Here is an 18,675-nt window from a genome sequence, read left to right as displayed (position 1 = left end):
TTCTAAGGTCTGGTTTAAAAGAGATCGGCTGGATTCTCATGTCAGCTTTTATTTTCAATTTACTGTAATTTGCTTTTATTGAAGTTTATGAAGAAAGCCTAGCTACACACAGCTATGTACTTGGACAAGGGAGGAGTATTTTAATAAGTAAATGATGTATTAGTATCATCATGAAAATAGCGATTTTACGATCTCCCTAAAAAGATTCCAGTGATACAAAAGACCACAACTTTTGATAATCTCCGATTTAAGGGACTTTAAACCATCTGGTGACCGTTTGAATATGGGGTAAGGAATTTGTACTCAATCCCTTGAAAGTAAGAGATGTAATTGGTTGTGGGAGCTTGGAAACTCAAACAGCTGATTCTTTCCCTCTAATAAATTGTCAGTGTCTTTGGGAGGGCCGGGCTTTTCAGAAATGTAAACAACTGATTCTTTCACTTTACCATGAAACTTGGAATCGGGAAGTACTTCTGAGCAGGTAATTAACATCGCTTCTCCAGAGCCTGAGATTTTTTGATTCCCTCTCCCTTCTTTCCTTCCCAGGGGACTCCGTTCCCCAAGATACCTTTGCTAATGATGTGCATGAGTTGTTTCCCCTCTTGCCCCACCTAACCCTCCCTGTTAAGTCTAGGAATTCCTGTTGTTCAGGATCTAGGGCTACATTTTTTTTTTTTATGTTTCCTTCAGGAAAAGCCCAGGAGACTGCGGGGTAAAGGATGGCTTTATTTCCTTTTATTCTTAAAGTCTCCCTCCCTCCGGTATACGGTGCCCTCTACTACTCCCATCTGCTCTGTTGCAGAAGGGAGTGACTCCCTAGCCCTCTGGCAGCCTCCTCTCTCCTGCTCATCTTCTAGCTGCTAATAAAGTGTAATCCTTCCCGATCCTGAATGCAAGGGCTCCCAGCCCCGGGATTAACTCCTGCCCTCATGCTGTGAGTTCTTCCTAGAACTGAAACCCTCACCGCTTGCCGCTGATTAGAGTAGCCAGCATCTCTTGTGCCTAGTAGGGAGGGTGTGGCTCTAGGTGGGATGGAGAAAGGCTCTAATCCGGAGTTTCCTATGACTGCGTAGTAATTTTGTTATCTTTGGGAATCTTCCCCAGTTTTAACCTTCCCACCCTCCTAAGAATGTGGGGAAAGGTTGCCTATTGAAAAGAACTCTAGACCCAAGATCTAAATTGGAGACCTGTTTCTGAATATTATCTCAGTGGGCAATTCTCTTCTCCTGGGCTGGCCTCAATTTTCCTCTATTAAATGAGAAACAAATACTTCTTAGGGAACGTTCTAGCTGTAGTGTTCTGCCATTTGGAAAACATTGGCCTTGTTGTCCAGGCCTTGTATAATTTGCCCATTTTAGACAATTTTCTCACTGGTATGGCCCTTCTTTGAAAAAAACAAAAATACTTACCTTCCAGTTTAGGATCAATACTAGGTATTGGTTCCAAGGCAGAAGAGTGGTAAGGACTAGACCATGGGTCACAGAAATAGGAAATGTCTGAGATCAAATTTGAACCCAGCACCTCTTGGCTCTTAGTCCACTGGTATGACTTTTCTTGACTTAGAAGCACCACAAAGCTGACAGGAGCTACTGCTCCTGCTAAAGTTACTAATTAAAGCTCTAGACTGCTGCAGGGCCTCTCCCAGTTCTCTTTGCAGGCCTGACTCAGGCTTAAGTCAGATTTGCCTAATTTTTTTCAAACTGGAGTCTGGATGTTTACAGTTTGCTGGAGGGTGTAATGTGCAGCATCCCTGTTGGAGCAAATAATGGACTTTTTCACTGGCTGAGTTCTCTGGGAGAGGCTGGTTTTACAGCCTTAAAGTGATAGCTGATAAGTATTTATTATATGCTAAGAATATAAGGAAAAGTAAAAATAGTTCTTCTTGGTCTCAGGGAGATAATATTCTATGGGGAAAGAATGCATGGAAATAAGGTTATTTATTAAAATATTGGTGTGTCTGACTCTTCCTGACCTGTTTAGGGGCTTTCTTGGAAAAGATACTGGTGTGATTTTCCTCCAGTTCATTTTATAAATGCAGAAACTGAGGCAAACAGGGATAGTGACTTGCCCATAGTCACATGACTAGTAAGTGTTGGAAACTAGACTTTAACTTGGGAAGATTCATTTTCCTGAATATAGGCCTAGTATTGTATATTAACTATACAATCTAGCTTCACAATTATTAAATTTTATAAAATAAAATCTGGAGTAGAGCATGGAAGGGAAAGGAATTTGTGCCACAGGTTCATAAAATGTTAGGGATATTTCCTGTGAATCTTCATTTCCTTACTCTTCTTGCCATATTTAGCTCAAGTTATCAAGTGCCATTGGGAGGACATTTCTCACCCAGTGAGCCTTCTTGGGAGTAATAAAGTTTAGTGACATCCCTGTGGCTTATGGTGGAGACAAGACTGGAAATAGATTTTATTTAGCCTGATGACCCTGACCGTATGCTATAGGATTATGTATTTAGAAGACACTCTGTTTAGGGAATCCAAGAACTGGAGGTAGAAAGCCAGATGAGAAGAAGAGTAGTATAAAGACCAGTGGTAGGAGAAAAAGACATGGTAAATGTTGTCATCAGGGTATATCACAGAAGAAATAAAGAGAAAATAAAGAATCTGGGATACATCACAAACTTGACTAAAATATTTCCATTTTCTAGACATCCTCTGGAACCAGTTCCTTCTCCCTTTTTTCCCCAACAGAACAGCTAATATATTTCTTTACAATAACATTCTTTTCATCCTTCAAAAAGATGAAAAGAGCCAAGGAAACTTCTATTGTGAATCTGACTGTTTGGTGGGTACAGGTGATATGGAAATAGTCACACTAGCTTAGACTTTGTTTTAAGTGTGGGAAACCAGGCATACTCTGATATGCTCTGGATTTTAAGAGAAAATTTCAGGGGATGCAGAGACAGAATAAATTGAATTTTAAGAGCTGTATTTCTACAGGCTTTCCAAAGCAATAAGAAACTTAATAAATCTGTTGGAATTTTTTATTAAATTGGAGAATTTTCTATTAGACTGGAGACACTTAAAAGCTGGGACTATCTTGCTTTGTAAACTTATCACAATACTTTACAAATTATGAGTGGTTAGTAAATGCTTTGTCTTTCATCCAACTAGCCATTGTTGGTGACCTTAGTCTAAAACTTATGTGAAAAATGATAATTTTCAATGATTCCTCTCAGCAAGACAAAGGAGTGTTGCCTAAAGCAAACCCCCTCATGAGTGCTACAAGAACTCATCAACCAACTTAGATTTTTTTAAAAAGATATACAGAAGGGGGCAGCTGGGTAGCTCAGTGGATTGAGAGCCAGGCCTAGAGACTGGATTTAAAATATATATATATATATATATATATATATATATATATACAGAAGAGGAAAGCAAGGACAAGGCCTGAAAGCTTAATTCAAAGGTATTACCTTAATCCTATAAGAATAACATTAAGAGTCCTGAAACATGGAATAAATGGAGGGTGCTAAGGATAAAAATAAAATAAATTCCAATATAGTTCCAAATATCCTTCTAAGACTATTTCAACAATGGCACACTGACTTTGAAAATAATCCAGTTCCCATCACAAACTCTATCTACTAATAGAAAAAAAAATTGTTGACTTAATAGTTCTTCCCTGAATAAAGGAGAAACTCACTTATATCATCAATCATCATCTTTCCCTTTAATTTACCTGTTCTAGGGCCAAAGGGACCCCTTCTAGTGTCTGTGAGTTTCAGACAAGTTTCACTTAGTAAAATTCTAGCAGTAAGTAAAATTGGCTTGGGGTCAGTACCCTAAGGCTAAAGGCACTTGACTCACCTGAGCTCTCAGACAGAATGGAGACATTCCTGTTCTCTTTGATCACTTTTTTTTTTCCTGGTCAATTTCCCTGCCTTCAATTCATAGATTATTTCTTGCATTGAATTCTAGTTCCAATCAAAATTCAAGTTGGCAATGGTTTTGGTACAGCATCTATGGATTTCTGTGAAATTTCAATTTTCTTCCCTTTCTTTATTTGAATAGATTTTCATCAGGGAACATCCTTGTGGTCTTCTCACCCTCTCTAAGCAGCCAGGTGAGTACCATGAATATAAATAAGGAGAAGAGAAAGTTGAGATAAGTTTAGAACTCTATAACCCTCAGTGGAATCTTTGGTACTGAGAATTAAGAGATGAGTGCATTTCCCTCCTCCAGTTCCTCTCAAGAGCATCTCAGTGGATGTGTCTATCAATCAGTTTGTGGCAGATGTGTCTGCAACCCTGGACTACAAGTATGCCAAGAGTCCCCCTTAAAAGGATTGGCACAGGCTCCTGGGGGCACTGACTGATTCACCCCTGCAAAGTAGGGAGGTTTAGGCCCTGGATGCAAGGAGAAAGCCCCCAATTTGGCCTTCCCTGTGAAGGTATAGAATCAGAATTATTTCCTGTCTTTGAGACCCAGTGTTCTCCATTATATGCCTTCCAAGCAGGGGGGGAAAGGCTTGCATACTGAAAAGAACTCTGCATAGAAGCCTGCTTGAATCTTTTTTGGGGACATTATCTCTGTGAGCAAATCACATCTCCTGTCTGGGCCTCAGTTTTCCTCTGCTAAGCTTGTGATGGAAGCTTCCAGCTCTCACATTCTGCCTTGATGAGAACCTGTCATGGAAGCCTTCCATCATTCAGCCATTTCTGTCAATTGCCCATCTCACTGTTGGTGCCACAGGGTCAGAGCTCTCCCCCCAGCCTCCGCAGGCAGGATTTTCCTATGGGGCCTCTTCTGGTTCTGATGTCATTTTGTGGGCCCAACTCAGTCTTTAGGACAATTTGGCTGATTGTTCCTGGTCACATTCTTGCTGAAGCTGGGGGTTGGATGTTTACCATTTGCTCTGAGGTTATAACATGGAGTAGGTATAGACTTTCCCACCTGCTGAGTTCTCTGGGAGAAGCTAGGTTTGGCTGCCTTCAAGTGATAGCCCACAAGGGTTTATTAAATATAAATTCTGGTTTGCAATCTGTTCTGCTCTTCACTTGCATTTTATGTGTGAGTTTCTATTCATAGCAGAGATTACTAACAGGCCATTTTGCTCTATCCTATTTTCTTGTATTTATTCTTCTTTCTCTTCTCTAAAGTCTGTTTTGCTTCAGAATGTTGACTTTTTATTTACCTTTCTATTAATCATCCTTCCCCACTCCCTTTCTCTTATCCCCTTTACTTCCTACTTTCATGTTAGGCAAGTTAAATTTCTATATGTAATGGAGTGAAATGCTGAGGATTATAAAGAAAAGCAAAATAGTCTCTACCCTCAAGGAGCTCACAAACTGTAAGGAGAAAAAAACATGTAAATAAAGCTGTTTATTAAACTATTGATTATTTAGTAGTTTTTCAAACTAGTCTAATTCTTTGTGTTTCTTTTCAGGGCTATTTTGGCAAAAATGCTGAAGAAGTTTCTTAATTCTTTCTCCAGCTTATTTTACAAAGGAAGAAACGAGCAAACAGGGGTAAGGGACTTGTTCAAGGTCACACAGGTAGTAAGTGCTTGAGGCTAAATTTGAACTCTGGATGATGTCTTCCTGACTCTGGGCCTTGTATTCTATCCATGGCACAAACTAGCTGCCCTAGTATTAAATATAAAATATTATTAAAGTAAAAGTTAGGCTGAGTGTGGAGAGTGAAGGAATTGTGCCACAGGTTTACAGCATGCTAGTGACACTTCCTATGACTCTATACTCTCTTGGTATCTTGGTGAAGTTTAGTCAAGGTTAGTAATGACTTCTTGGGTCTGTTTTGACTGAATTTTCAGTTGTCTTTTGTAAAGTCAATTGTTAGATTTTTCTAAAGTAGTTCATGGCAACACTATTTCCACAGTTATTAGGGTGCCAGTTGGAAGTCTTGTCTTACTCAGAGAGCCCCCTTGGGAGTGATACAGTCAGTGGCAGCCCATGGCTCCTGGTAGAGACCAGGCTGGGAGAAGACTTTATTTATCATGATAACCCTGACCATACGCTACAGGATTACATATTTAGAAGATTCCCTGCTTAAGCATCACACTATACCCTTTCCCCTTCTTATCCTTTTTTTTTTTAATATCCTCTGTAAAGATTGGGATGGTGATTAAGAAGGAAGAAAGTATTTGCCTTGCTTCTTCAGTGAGGGCCCAGTTAACATTAGATAACACAGATTTGTAGTAGGACTAGTCAGGGACAGTTTAGTGATTTGCTCTACATTTATTGAGCAGCCTCTAAATAGGAGTGAAGGAAGAGGATGTAATCCAGGGTTGGAGGTGAGAAAGGCATGAGCAGCAGCAGGAAAGTAGGGTAAGAGAATCAAAGGTCAAGGATAGTGTTGAACATGGTTCCCCATGAAATTGAGATGGAGAAAGGAAGAGAGAATCCAAAGCATGGATGCTGACCTGGGAAATAACTGAAGAATGGAGGTTACAGTGAGACACAGCTAGGAAGTGTCTGATGGCAAATTTGAACCTAGGACCTCCCATCTCTCCCTAGCTGCCCTCATGGCCTAGATTTCTACAGCTTTTCCAAAGAAATAGGAAATCTCTCAAATTTGTTGGAGCTTCCTATTAGACTGAGAGCCCCATAAAAGTCTATCATGCTTTCTTTTCTTTTTTTTTTTTAGTTTTTAAAACATTATTTTATTTGGTCATTTTCATACATTGTTCATTGGAAACAGATCATTTTCTTTTCCTCCCCCCGCCACCCCTTCCTTAGCCGACAGGCGATTCGTCTGGGTATCACATGTGTCCTTGCTCTGAACCCATTTCCTTGTTGTTGGTATTTGCATTAGGTGCTCATTTAGAGTCTCTCCTCGATCATGTCCCCTCAACCTCTGTAGTCAGGCAGTTGGTGTTCCTCAGTGTTTTTACTCCCTCAGTTTGTCCTCTGCTTGAGGATAGTTTTTTCTTTTCCTCGTAGATCGCTGCAGATTGTTCAGGGACATTGTAAAGCCATTACTGGAGAAGTCCATTACGTTCTCTTGTACCACAATGTGTCAGTCTCTGTGTACAATGTTCTCCTGGTTCTGCTCCTCTCACTCTGCATCGCTTCCTGGAGGTTGTTCCAGTCTCCATGGAATTCCTCCACTTTATTATTCCTTTTAGCAGAATATTATTCCATCACCAACATATACCACAATTTGTTCAGCCATTCTCCAATTGAAGGGCATCCCCTCATTTTCCAATTCTTGGCTACCACAAAAAGCACAGCTATCAATAGTCTTTTTCCTTATTATCTCTTTGGGGTACAGACCCAGCAGTGCTACGCTGGATCAAAGGGCAGACAGTCTTTTATCGCCCTTTGGGCATAGTTCCAAATTGCCCTCCAGAATGGTTGGATCAATTCACAACTCCAGCAGCAATGCATTAATGTCCCTACTTTGCCACACCCCCTCCAGCATTCATTACTTTCCTTTGCTGTCATGTTGAACAATCTGCTAGGCGTGAAGTGATACCTCAGAGTTGTTTTGATTTGTATCTCTCTGATTATAAGAGATCTAGAACACTTTTTCATGTGCTTATTAATAGTCTTGATTTTTTTAACTGAAAATTGCCTATTCATGTCCCTTGCCCATTTTTCAAATGGAGAATGGCTTGTTTTTTTGTACAACTGGTTTAGCTCTTTATAGATTTGAGACCTTTGTCAGAGGTTTTTGTTATGAAGATTGTTTCCCAATTTGTTGCTTTCCTTCTAATTTTAGTTACATTGGTTTTGTTTGTACAAAAACTTTTTAACTTGATGTAGTCAAAATTATTTATTTTGCATTTTGTGACTCTTTCTAAGTCTTGCTTGGTTTTAAAATCTTTCCCTTCCCAAAGGTCTGACATGTATACTATTCTGTGTTCACCTAATTTACTTATAGTTTCCTTCTTTATATTCAAGTCATTTGCCCATTCTGAGTTTATCTTGGTGTAGGGTGTGAGATGTTGATCCAAACCTACTCTCTCCCACACTGTCTTCCAATTTTTCCAGCAGTTTTTATCAAATACTGGATTTTTGTCCCAAAAGCTGGGGTCTTTGCATTTGTCAAAGATTGTTTTACTGAGGTCATTTACCACAAGTCTACTCCACTGATCCTCCTTTCTGTCTCTTAGCCAGTACCAAATTGTTTTGATGACCGCTGCTTTGTAATATAGTTTGGAATCTGGGACTGCAAGACCACCTTCCTTTGTATTTTTTTTTCATTATTTCCCTGGATATCCTTGGTCCTTTATTCTTCCAAATGAACTTTGTTCTTTCTCTAATTTTTTGAACTTTCTCTAATTCAGTAAAATAGTTTTTTGGTAGTTCAATGGGTATGGCACTAAATAGATATATAAGTTTGGGTAGGATGGTCATTTTTATTATGTTAGCTCATCCCACCCATGAGCAATCAATGTTTTTCCAATTGTTTAGATCTAGTTTTAATTGTGTGGAGAGTGTTTTGTAGTTGTGTTCATATAGTTCCTGTGTTTGTCTCGGGAGAAAGATTCCTAAGTATTTTATATTGTCTCGGGTGACTTTAAATGGAATTTCTCTTTCTAATTCTTGCTGCTGAACTGGGTTGGAGATATATAGAAATGCTTATGACTTATGTGGGTTTATTTTGTATCCTGCAACTTTGCTAAAGTTGTTGATTACTTCGATTAGCTTTTTGGTTGATTCCCTAGGATTCTTTAAGTAAATCATCATATCATCTGCAAAGAGTGATAACTTGGTCTCCTCATTGCCAATTTTAATACCTTCAATTTCTTTTTCTTCTCTTAATTGCTACTGCTAGTGTTTCTAATACAATATTAAATAATAGAGGTGATAATGGGCATCCTTGTTTGACTCCTGATCTTATTGGGAAGGCTTCTAGTTTATCCCCATTGCAGATGATGTTAGCTGATGGTTTTAGATATATACTGTTTATTATTTTTAGGAAAGGCCCTTCTATTCCTATACTTTCTAGTGTTTTCAATAGGAATGGGTGTTGTATTTTGTCAAAGGCTTTTTCTCCATCTATTGAGATAATCATGTGATTTTTGTTGGTTTGTTTGTTGATATGGTCAATTATGTGGATGGTTTTCCTAATATTGAACCATCCTTGCATTCCTGGTATGAATCCTACCTGATTGTAGTGGATAACACTTGTAATGACTTGCTGGAGTCTTTTTGCTAGTATCCTATTTAAGATTTTTGCATCTATATTCATTAGGGAGATTGGCCTATAGTTTTCTTTCTCTCTTTTTAACCTGCCTGGCAGTACCGTGTTTGTGTCATAAAAAGAATTTGACAGAACCCCTTCTTGGCTTATTCTGTCAAATAGTTTGTATAGTATTGGAGTTAGCTGTTCTTTGAGTGTTTGATAGAATTTATTTTGAATCTGTCTGGACCTGGGGATTTTTTCTTAGGTAGTTCTTTGATGGCTTATTCAATTTCTTTTTCTGATATGGGGTTGTTTAGGTAATTTATTTCTTCTTCTTTTAGTCTAGGCAATTCATATTTTTGTAAGTATTCATCCATATCACTTAGATTGCCATATTTTTTTGCCATATAATTGGCCATATTAGTTTTTAATGATTGCCTTGATTTCTTCTTCGTTAGAGGTGAGGTCTCCCTTTTCATCTTGGATACTGTCAATTTTTCTTTCCTTTTTTTAAATAGACTGACTAGTACTTTGTCAATTTTATTTGTTTTTCCAAAATGTACCAGCTTCTAGTCTTATTTATTAAATCAATAGTTCTTTGACTTTCAATTTTACTAATTTCTCCTTTGATTTTTTAGGATCTCTAATTTAGTCTTCATCTGAGGGTTTTTAATTTGTTCACTTTCTGGTTTTTTAATTTGCATGCCCAATTCATTGACCTCTGCCCTTCTTAATTTGTTTATATATGAACTCAAGGATATAAATTATCCCCTGAGTACTGCTTTGGGCTCCATCCCATAGGTTTTGAAAGGATGTCTCACCATTGTCATTTTCTTCAATGAAGTTATTAATTGTTTCTACTATTTGTTCTTTAACTAGCTGGTTTTGGAGAATCCTATTGTTTAATTTCCAATTAATTTTTGATTTATCTCTCCATGTACCCTTACTAATTATTATTTTTATTGCATTGTGGTCCAAGAAGGTTGCATTTATTATTTCTGCCCTTTTGCACTTCTTTGCAATGATTTTGTGCCCTAGTACATGGTCAATTTTTGTGAATGTACCATGTACTGCTGAAAAGAAGGTGTATTCCTTTTTGTCCCTATTTATTTTTCTCCATATGTCTACTAACTCTAATTTTTCTAAGATTTCATTTGCTTCTCTCACCTCTTTCTTATTTATTTTTTTATTTGATTTACCTATTTTGGATAGGGGAAGGTTCAGATCTCCCACTAGTATAGTTTTTCTATCTATTTCATCCTTGAGCTCCTCTAGTTTCTCCTTTAAAAATTTGGATGCTCTGCCATTTGGTGCATACATATTGAGTATAGATATTTCCTCGTTGTCTATATTGCCTTTTATCAGGATATAATTACCTTCCCTATCTCTATTAACTAGATTTATTTTTACTTTGGCTTTGTCCGATATCATGATTGATACTCCTGCCTTCTTTTTATCATTTGATGCCCAATAGATTTGGCTCCATCCTCTTACTTTCACCCTATACATATCTACCTTCCTCATGTGTGTTTCTTGCAGACAGCATATGGTAGGGTTTTGGATTCTAATCCACTCTGATATTCGCTTGTGTTTTATGGGTGGGTTCATTACATTCACATTCAGAGTTATGATTACTAGTTGTGCATTTCCCAGCATTTTGATTTCTACTCCTGGTCCTGTCTTTTCTTCTTTCTCTATTTCCTTCTATACCAATGTTTGTTTATAGTCAGTTCCCCTAGTTCCAACCCTTATTTTACTTCCCTTTTTACCCCCCACCTTCTTATTCCCTCCCTTATTTTCCCCTGTAGTCTTTTTCAAATTCCCCCCCACCCCCTCCCTCCCTTGTACTGCTTCCCTCCCCACCAGTCCATTTTTTACCCTTCTGCTCCCCTATCGGGTGCAAATCTATTCTCTTCCCCAATGGATAGGATTATTCTTTCCTCTTTGGGTCAGTTTCAAAGTATGTAAGAGTTGAGTATTTCCTATCTCCAACCTCTTTACCTTTCCAGTGTATTGATGTTCTCCCCCCTCCTGCCATGAGCTTCTTTGTGACATATAAATTTACCCCCATTTGTTTCTTTTCCCATTTCTTTTAGTCATAACCTTTTTTTTTAGCTCTAGTCATTTATGTATATATATGTATACATACATATACATGTATATGTATTTATGCATGCATATATCTATATGCCTGTTTATGTCTTGTCCTTTCATCCTATACAGTTTGTTACTGTTCCCTCTGAGTGTAGTTCTTCTAGCTGCTCAGGTGATAGCAACAGTTTTTAAGTTACCAATGACCTATTTTCTTATAGGGATACATATCATTTTAACTTATTGAGTCTCTTAAAAAATTTTTGTTGTTGTTTTGTTTGTTTGTTTTCCCCCTCTTTTTTAATTACCTTTTGATGATTCTCTTGAGTTCTGTGGTTGGACATCAAATTTTCTGTTCAGGTCTGGTCTTTTATTTCTGAATGCTTGGAACTCTTCTGTTGTGTTGAATGACCATACTTTCCCCTGTAAGGATATAGTCAGTGTTGATGGGTATTTTATTCTTGGTTGTAGACCTAGTTCCCTTGCTTTCCAGCATATCGTATTCCATGCCTTTCAGTCCTTCAGTTTGGATGCAGCCAGATCCTGTGTTAACCTCACTGTGTTTCCATGGTATCTGAATGTTTTTTTCTTGGCAGCTTGTAATATCTTTTCTTTCTTCTGATTGTTTTTGAATTTGGCTATAACATTTCTTAGTGTTGTCAATTGGGGATTAAATACAGGGGGTGATCTGTGGATTTATCATGCTTTCTAAACTTGCTAGCATAGGGCTTTGCACACAATAAGTGCTTCATAAATACTTTGTCAGGAAGCTAGGTGGCTTAGTGGAGAGAGAGCCAGACCTGGAGGTGAGAGGCCATGGGTTCAAATCAGATTTCAAGCCCTTCCTATCTCTGGAACCCTTGGCAAGTCACTTAGCCCCAATTGCCTAGTCCTTACTGCTGTATGGCCTTAGAACAAATATCAATTCTAAGACAGAAAGTAAGGGTTTAAAAAATAAAGATAAAATAAAATGCTCAGTTTTTCAAACAACTAACAGTTCTAGAATGCTCTAAAAAATGAAATTCTTCAGATATTCTCTTCAGGAAGAGAAAGGGGAGAAGCCCAAAGTGAACCCTGCTTTTAGTCCTTGAAGAACTCAACAGGCAACTTAGATTTTTTCATAGATGTACCAAAGGAGAAAACAAGATCAGGTAATGAAAGATAAATTCAAAGTTATGCTTTATTCCTGTAAGAATAATATAAGGTGTGCTGAAACATGGAATGAGCTATGGCTGGTAATGAAACCTAAGGACCATAAAATAGAATCTGGCCTTAGATCTAAGATTTAGATCACAGCTTGGTTAAAACATGGAAAGGATATTTCATCAATGTCACACTCTTCTTGGAAACAGTGCAGTTTCTAACACAGCCCCTACCTACCAATAGAAAAAATCCCTTTTGTTGACAATTGTTCCTCCCTGAATAAAGGAGGAACTGCTCACTTACATCATCAATCATCATCTTTCCCTTTAATTTACCTCTTCTAGGGTTGTAGGAACCTCTTTTCTTCTAGTGTCTGTGGGTTTCAGATGTGTAGAATTTAGTAAAATGATGGCTGTAAGTAAAATTGGCTTGGGGTCACTACCCTAAGGCTAAAGGAACTTGACTCACTTGGGGTTTCAGACAGAAAGAAGACATTCCTATTCTCTTTGATCACTTTTTTCTGGCCAGTTTTCCTGCCTTTAATTCATAGATTGTTACAGGCATCAAATTCTAGTTCCACTAAAAAGTCAATTTGACAAGGGTGTTGGTACAGCATCTATGGATTTCTGTGAAATTTCAGTTTTCTTCCCTTTCTTTATTCAATAGATTACCAGCATGGAACATCCTTGTGGTCTTTTCACCCTCTCTAATCAGCCAGGTAAGACTACCATGAGTACAAACAAGGAGAAGAGAAAGTTGAGATAAGTTTAGAACTCTATAACCCTTGGTGGAGTCTTTGGTACTGAGAATTAAGGGTTGATGTACATTTTCCTCCTCCAGTTCCTCTCAAGAGCATCTCAGTGGATGTGTCTATCAATCAGTTTGTGGCAGATGTGTCTGCAACCCTGGACTACAAGAATGAGGAAACAGGCCCTGTGGAAGCATTGTTTGTGTTCCCCATGGATGAAGACTCTGCTGTTTATAGCTTCCAGGCTGTGGTGGATGGGAAGAATATAGTGGCAGAAATCCGAGAAAAGCAGCAGGTAGTAGGGATGGGACCCCAGTGCTCCCCTTTCTCTTCCTCATGTTGGATCGGTAATTTTTGTTTAGTATCAGCTGGAAATGGTAAGTTGCATTTGTTCTCTCTTGAGCTGCTGTTTTAGTAGGTCTGTCTGCTGAAAAATGAGAGAGTTGACCTAGGTAATCACTGGGGGACTTTCTGATCCTAAATTTCTGATTCTTGACTGAAATCATTTGGAGAGAAGTCAACCTGAGGGGCTGTTACCTCTATCCTTTGGCTTTTCTCTCTAGCTGCCTCCTCTAACTTCTCATTATTTCTGCCTATCCCCTTCTCCCTAAAAGGGTTTTTCCTCTTCTACTTAGAGCTCCCAAGTCCTCCTCATTCCTATTCTTCCTCTTTTCCCCCAGGCTCAGGAAGATTATGAGAATGCTATCTCCCAAGGCCAGGCAGCCTTCCTACTGGAGCAGGATAGCAGCTCTGGGGACATTTTCAGATGTAGTATAGGAAATCTGCCCCCTGGCCAGAAGGCTACTGTCACCATGAGCTATGTTCAGGAACTGTCCCTTGAAGCAGATGAGGCTGTTCGATTTGTGCTCCCAGCCATCTTGAACCCACGCTACCTTCTCCAAGGTGAGGAGTTGGGCTTCTCCAATAGCAGTGGCAGGAGCTTGAGGATGGAAGGACAGTGGGGGCATTGGAGTCCTACTGGGTGTTGTGGCCAAGGTGAGAAAAGGGACTTCAGCTCCTCCCCACATCCTCACTGTACTGAGAGTTACTTGGCTTCTCACAGAATCAGCTGAGACTAACAGCATCACCTCTTACATTTCCCGGATTCTTGGCAAGGAGTTGCCCTACACATTTAGTGTCAGCGCCAATATCTGCTCCTCTAATGGCATTGAGAAGGTCCATTCCAGCTGTGCCCTGAGTCCCCTGAAGTACTTGGCAGATGACAAGACAGTTGCCCAGGTAACTATCTAGACAGGGAGCACCATTGCCTTTGGTGCCTCTGCCCAGCCCCCTCACCTCAAATCCCTCCTTGTTGTCTCATGACTCACCCATAGAGCATCATATTGATGCTCTCCCCATCCTTCCTGAAATCTACACATAGGCCCTTCCCTTTTCATAACAACACCATCTCCAAGTATTATTCACCAATGGGAAGTTACTCTTTAGCCCCTGGTTCTCATCTGGGTAGAAAGTCCTAGAATTTCTTTCTCTTCCCATCATTCCTCTGCCCTCCTTCATCCTCCCTTAGGTTTCCTTGGCTGAAGGGCACAAATTTGATCGGGATGTTGAGATTCTGGTTTACTATGGGGGAAGAAACACTCCCAGTGTCTCCTTGGAGCTTCCCCAAGCTGGTGCCAAACCAGGTGAGCCAATCTCAGGAGGTCGACTTGCAGACATTGATCTGTACCTTTCTGTCACTTCTCTTCCTGTGAAATAGAGATTTCAGAGAGGTTTTGAAACAGTTGTGGGGTGTAAAAATGTCTGTCTAATTGTATTGTTATAATTGTGTGTGCAGCGGTGCTCTCAGGAATGCAGAGGGAGATTCATTTCCTTATTAAGAGGGAACTTGTTAAATTGAAGTAGTCTATTCAGGTAGTTTACATTTAAAGGATTATGAGAAAGGAACTTAATTATTATACCAAATGTAGAAATGGAAAGACATAAAGAAAGAACATAGATACTATTCTAACTGTTGAATATTAAACTATGGACTTTCTCCTCCAGTTAGACCCAGAATGCCAAAAGTAGAAGAGATAGGAAAAACCTGATTCGCTAATCTTTTTATAAAATCTACTGTCTGTCTATAGCTTCCCTGCTATATACTTCCAAAGTCCGTTTTTTATTGTTTCATTTTATTCATGTTCAATTTAAAGCAATTAGATCAAGCCCATATTTCTTGCTAGATAAATCTTTTTGCAGTCTTTCATGTGTTGAGTTACCTATTTCTTTTGCTTTTGGATCAGTCATACTTTCCTCTATGTCACTGTTTAAAAAATGTTGAACAATATATAACTAAAGATATATACTCTGCTCCATTTGAAAATTCCATGGATATTGACTTTGATCTATTAATCACTGCTCTGGGGTATGATAATTCATAAAATTTAGGGCTAGAGGTAACAGGTTTTGAATATACCTAAGGACTATCATGGCATACATAACTGTTTAGAAGATAGAGTATGAAGGATTTGTCATCATCAATTTAGAGACAAAATAGTATTGCTTCCATCATTCTCCTAGCCAGATCTGCCATACCTGCCATACCCAGAATTCATTCTCAGGCATTTCAGTACTGGCTTATCTTGTTTGTAAGAGATGAGATTGAACAGTGTAACAGTTAAATTAGTTTCTCTACTAAAAGAGTTATATTTTTAGAGGTTTATTAAAGATTATTAGAAATCAAGGATAAAGAAAAGACAAAATAAGAACACATGTGCCTAGGGCACATAGCCCATTCAATTACTACATCTTAAGAGACACGTGTGCTGTGACAAGGAAATCACGTTAAAAGACTGATATATATTAATTTAAGGTCACCAAGGAATTCAGCTATGTAATTCCTAAATGAAAACTCAAGTCAGCCATCAACCTTTTATAGAGTTTAATTACAAACAGGAGGAAGAAAGGAATTAGAGAGAGAGAGAGAGAGAGAGAGACAGAGAGAGAAAGGGGAGAGAAGGGAATAGGGCTTAAATACCCCTTCTGTTTAGGCTGGGCCAAAATGCCCAAGCCCTTAGATAGCTGGGGCAAAGAAAGGAGATCAGTCCCTATTACTCATGTGACCAAAATGGAGAAACAGTCTCATGGGCCTCCACCTCCAGCTTCCTTCAGAGCAAGCTTCTCAGAGCACCTCTCCAACCACTCAGAGCCAAAACTCTCCAACCCCCTTCAGTCCTCAGAGCCCTCTCTCTTTAAAGAAACCATCCAAGTTCCCTCCCCTCAGTTCTCACATCTACCAATCACTGTCCATCATTTTCCCTGTGCCAATGGTGGCTCTAGCTTAACCCAGGACTGCCCAGAGGTCTGTGGCTTTGCACATGTCTGTTGAAGGTCATATTCTCAAATAATTAAATCTTGATCTTTTGCTACAGCCCTTCCTAAATCCTGTTAGGACTGAATAGGGTAGAGATTGCAATTTCGGAGACCTGGTTCTGTCATTCCAAGTATCTCCATTGTATCAATTCTAAAATCAATCATGACTCAAAGAAATTCCTGTTCTATGCTTAAGCATAGGTCAAAGCCCTTTCCATTGTTCAGCAAAAGGTTTCTGTCCTAAAGTAATCTTAAGAAGGGAGGAGGAGGAACCTCCCATGCCAATGGGGTTCACATTCCAATAGAGTTCCCACTCTCAATAGGAAATTTTTCAAGTATGAAATTTCCCAATGGTGAAATCTCCAACATTTATAAGTCTAAGAAATTTTGAGGTTTACAGTGCCTAGAAGGGGAAACTGAGAGACTGATTAGTCAGTACAGTCAGTTTTAATACAAATTTTGTTCTCAGCCCAGGTGGGGATTTTTGTGAGATTATAGGGAATTCTGGGAACTGCCAAGGACTTTTGGGGATTGAAGTCTGGGGTTCAAATCTCCATTTTGACAAACCCCAATTGATCCTTATTGGGAAAGGTTTCCCCAAAAAGGATCATGAAAACATAATCAACTTAAAGATTACAATAATTTGAGAATAAGAGGAAAAAAGAATAAAACCAATAATTGCTAGACACATTGACAAAAAAAAAACCAGTTGGGGGAAGTCCCCTTTGGCATGAAAGTATACATACAAATAAATGTTCAATCAACCACACCCAAAGTTCATTCTTAATCTTCCTGTGCAGCTTGTGATCTGGAGGAATCTTCATGGTGTCTTCTCCAAACAGTTCAGTTTCTGGATTCGGAGAGGTAGCATGTTTTTTAACCTAAAATTCTTCTCAAAAGGAATTTAAACTTTGCAATTTAAAATCATAATATTTTTTACATTCCCCCCTTATAGAGAGTGATTGAAAAAACACAGGATCATTTAGGGATACATGGCTGAGTTATGAGGTATATGAATCAAATGGCAAGAGAAATTAAAAAAGGCATCAGAAAAATCCAAATAAGCAAAAGATAATTTCTGAATGAAAATATAGACTATCAAAGTCTTATGTGTAAAAATTCTAAGTAAAGGAAAAATAAATCTATAACAGGTCCTTGAATCAGGGACTAATTAATGTGATATAAGCAAGTAAGCATTTACCCAGTCAGTAGCCAGGACTACAGAAAGTTGCCACACTATGAAAGATAGAAAAGGGACTAGATTATAGGAGCCAGGTTAGGAGCCAAAAGTATTTTCACAAAGAGTGTGGATCCAAGAAAGGCCTATGTCTTAACCTATGTTATGCGTTACAACCTTGAGTCTTCACACTAGGTTCAAGTCCTTTGTATTGGCTTAGAAGTACATCAATCCTTCCTGGATTGATTTATTTGTTGACCTGTGTGCTCTTTTGGCACAATTCAGGGTTAGCTTTGCTACTTTGGCCCTATGAAATGGCTTTTTTGTATATCTTGTCCTGGAATCAGACAGAATCATTAAGCAAAGTCCCATAATTTTTTTTAAAGAGAATTAGTGGCATCATTTTTATAGTCTCAAGCTTTTGGGTCATGCATTGACATTATAGGAAATGTATTTTAAACTTCTATTACTGCAAAATCAAAAAACTTAAAAAGAAAACCTTAATACTGGTGACATGTGCTTCAAATATAAAAAGGAGAGAACAAAACTGAAATAGTATATTGCACATGCAAGAAAAATATAATAATAAAAGAGTTTTAAAAATAAAAATATAGCTTATACTCATTGACACAATGTGTCAGCTAAGAAAATATAGAACAAAAGACTTTCTCACCAAAAATGAGATCCATTTCCTCTTCATATCTGGCCATGATCCACTGAGAGTACAAGAAAATGAATTTCACAAGGTAACAGGATTTTTTTAAATAAAGAACAGTAGTACAATTATGTAGGTATCAATGTCCCCCAAATTCTCAATAGTCAGTTAATTACAATAGCAAACAAACCCACTATCATATTTCATATAAGTTACTGTCTGGCATTTTTAAAAGTCTATGAACTGATGGATATTTTTCACAATTTTTACAAAGGTAGCAAATCTTTCACCCTTAGTAAACATATTTTTTAAACAAAATAAAACTTATTTTGGGTCTAGAACATCATGAAATCTATATGTCATTCTGGTGGAAGTAAAGTAGTGAGCTGAAGAGTTATAAATGAGAGATGCTCCTCTTTTAAGGAGCCATCTAGGGGTG

The 18,675-nt window shown here is 38.4% G+C and overlaps 1 protein-coding gene across 4 annotated transcripts in view; it reads left to right on the top strand.

Moving 5' to 3' along the window:
* The first annotated feature begins 354 nt into the window (after positions 1 to 354).
* Positions 355 to 18,675, top strand: part of LOC100030199 (von Willebrand factor A domain-containing protein 5A) — a 35,144-nt gene continuing 16,823 nt past the window's right edge. For 2 of the 4 annotated variants that reach the window (XR_008911280.1, XM_007494597.3), the window contains exons 1-8: positions 359 to 481; positions 4,032 to 4,083; positions 5,407 to 5,488; positions 13,011 to 13,062; positions 13,185 to 13,387; positions 13,773 to 13,995; positions 14,156 to 14,331; positions 14,621 to 14,735. Coding sequence is in view for 3 of the 4 variants with exons in the window: in XM_007494597.3 (XP_007494659.1) it covers positions 5,423 to 5,488; positions 13,011 to 13,062; positions 13,185 to 13,387; positions 13,773 to 13,995; positions 14,156 to 14,331; positions 14,621 to 14,735 (835 nt within the window). In the remaining variant the exon portion in view is untranslated. Of the gene's footprint in view, positions 482 to 4,031; positions 4,084 to 5,406; positions 5,489 to 12,231; positions 12,353 to 13,010; positions 13,063 to 13,184; positions 13,388 to 13,772; positions 13,996 to 14,155; positions 14,332 to 14,620; positions 14,736 to 18,675 lie in introns of those variants that run through there. The other 2 variants (XM_007494596.3, XM_001379729.4) reach the window with 2 other exon arrangements.

The sequence above is a fragment of the Monodelphis domestica genome, chromosome 4, assembly GCF_027887165.1.
Source record: "Monodelphis domestica isolate mMonDom1 chromosome 4, mMonDom1.pri, whole genome shotgun sequence".
Lineage (NCBI taxonomy): Eukaryota > Metazoa > Chordata > Mammalia > Didelphimorphia > Didelphidae > Monodelphis > Monodelphis domestica.
This window is presented reverse-complemented; position numbering and strand designations above follow the sequence as displayed.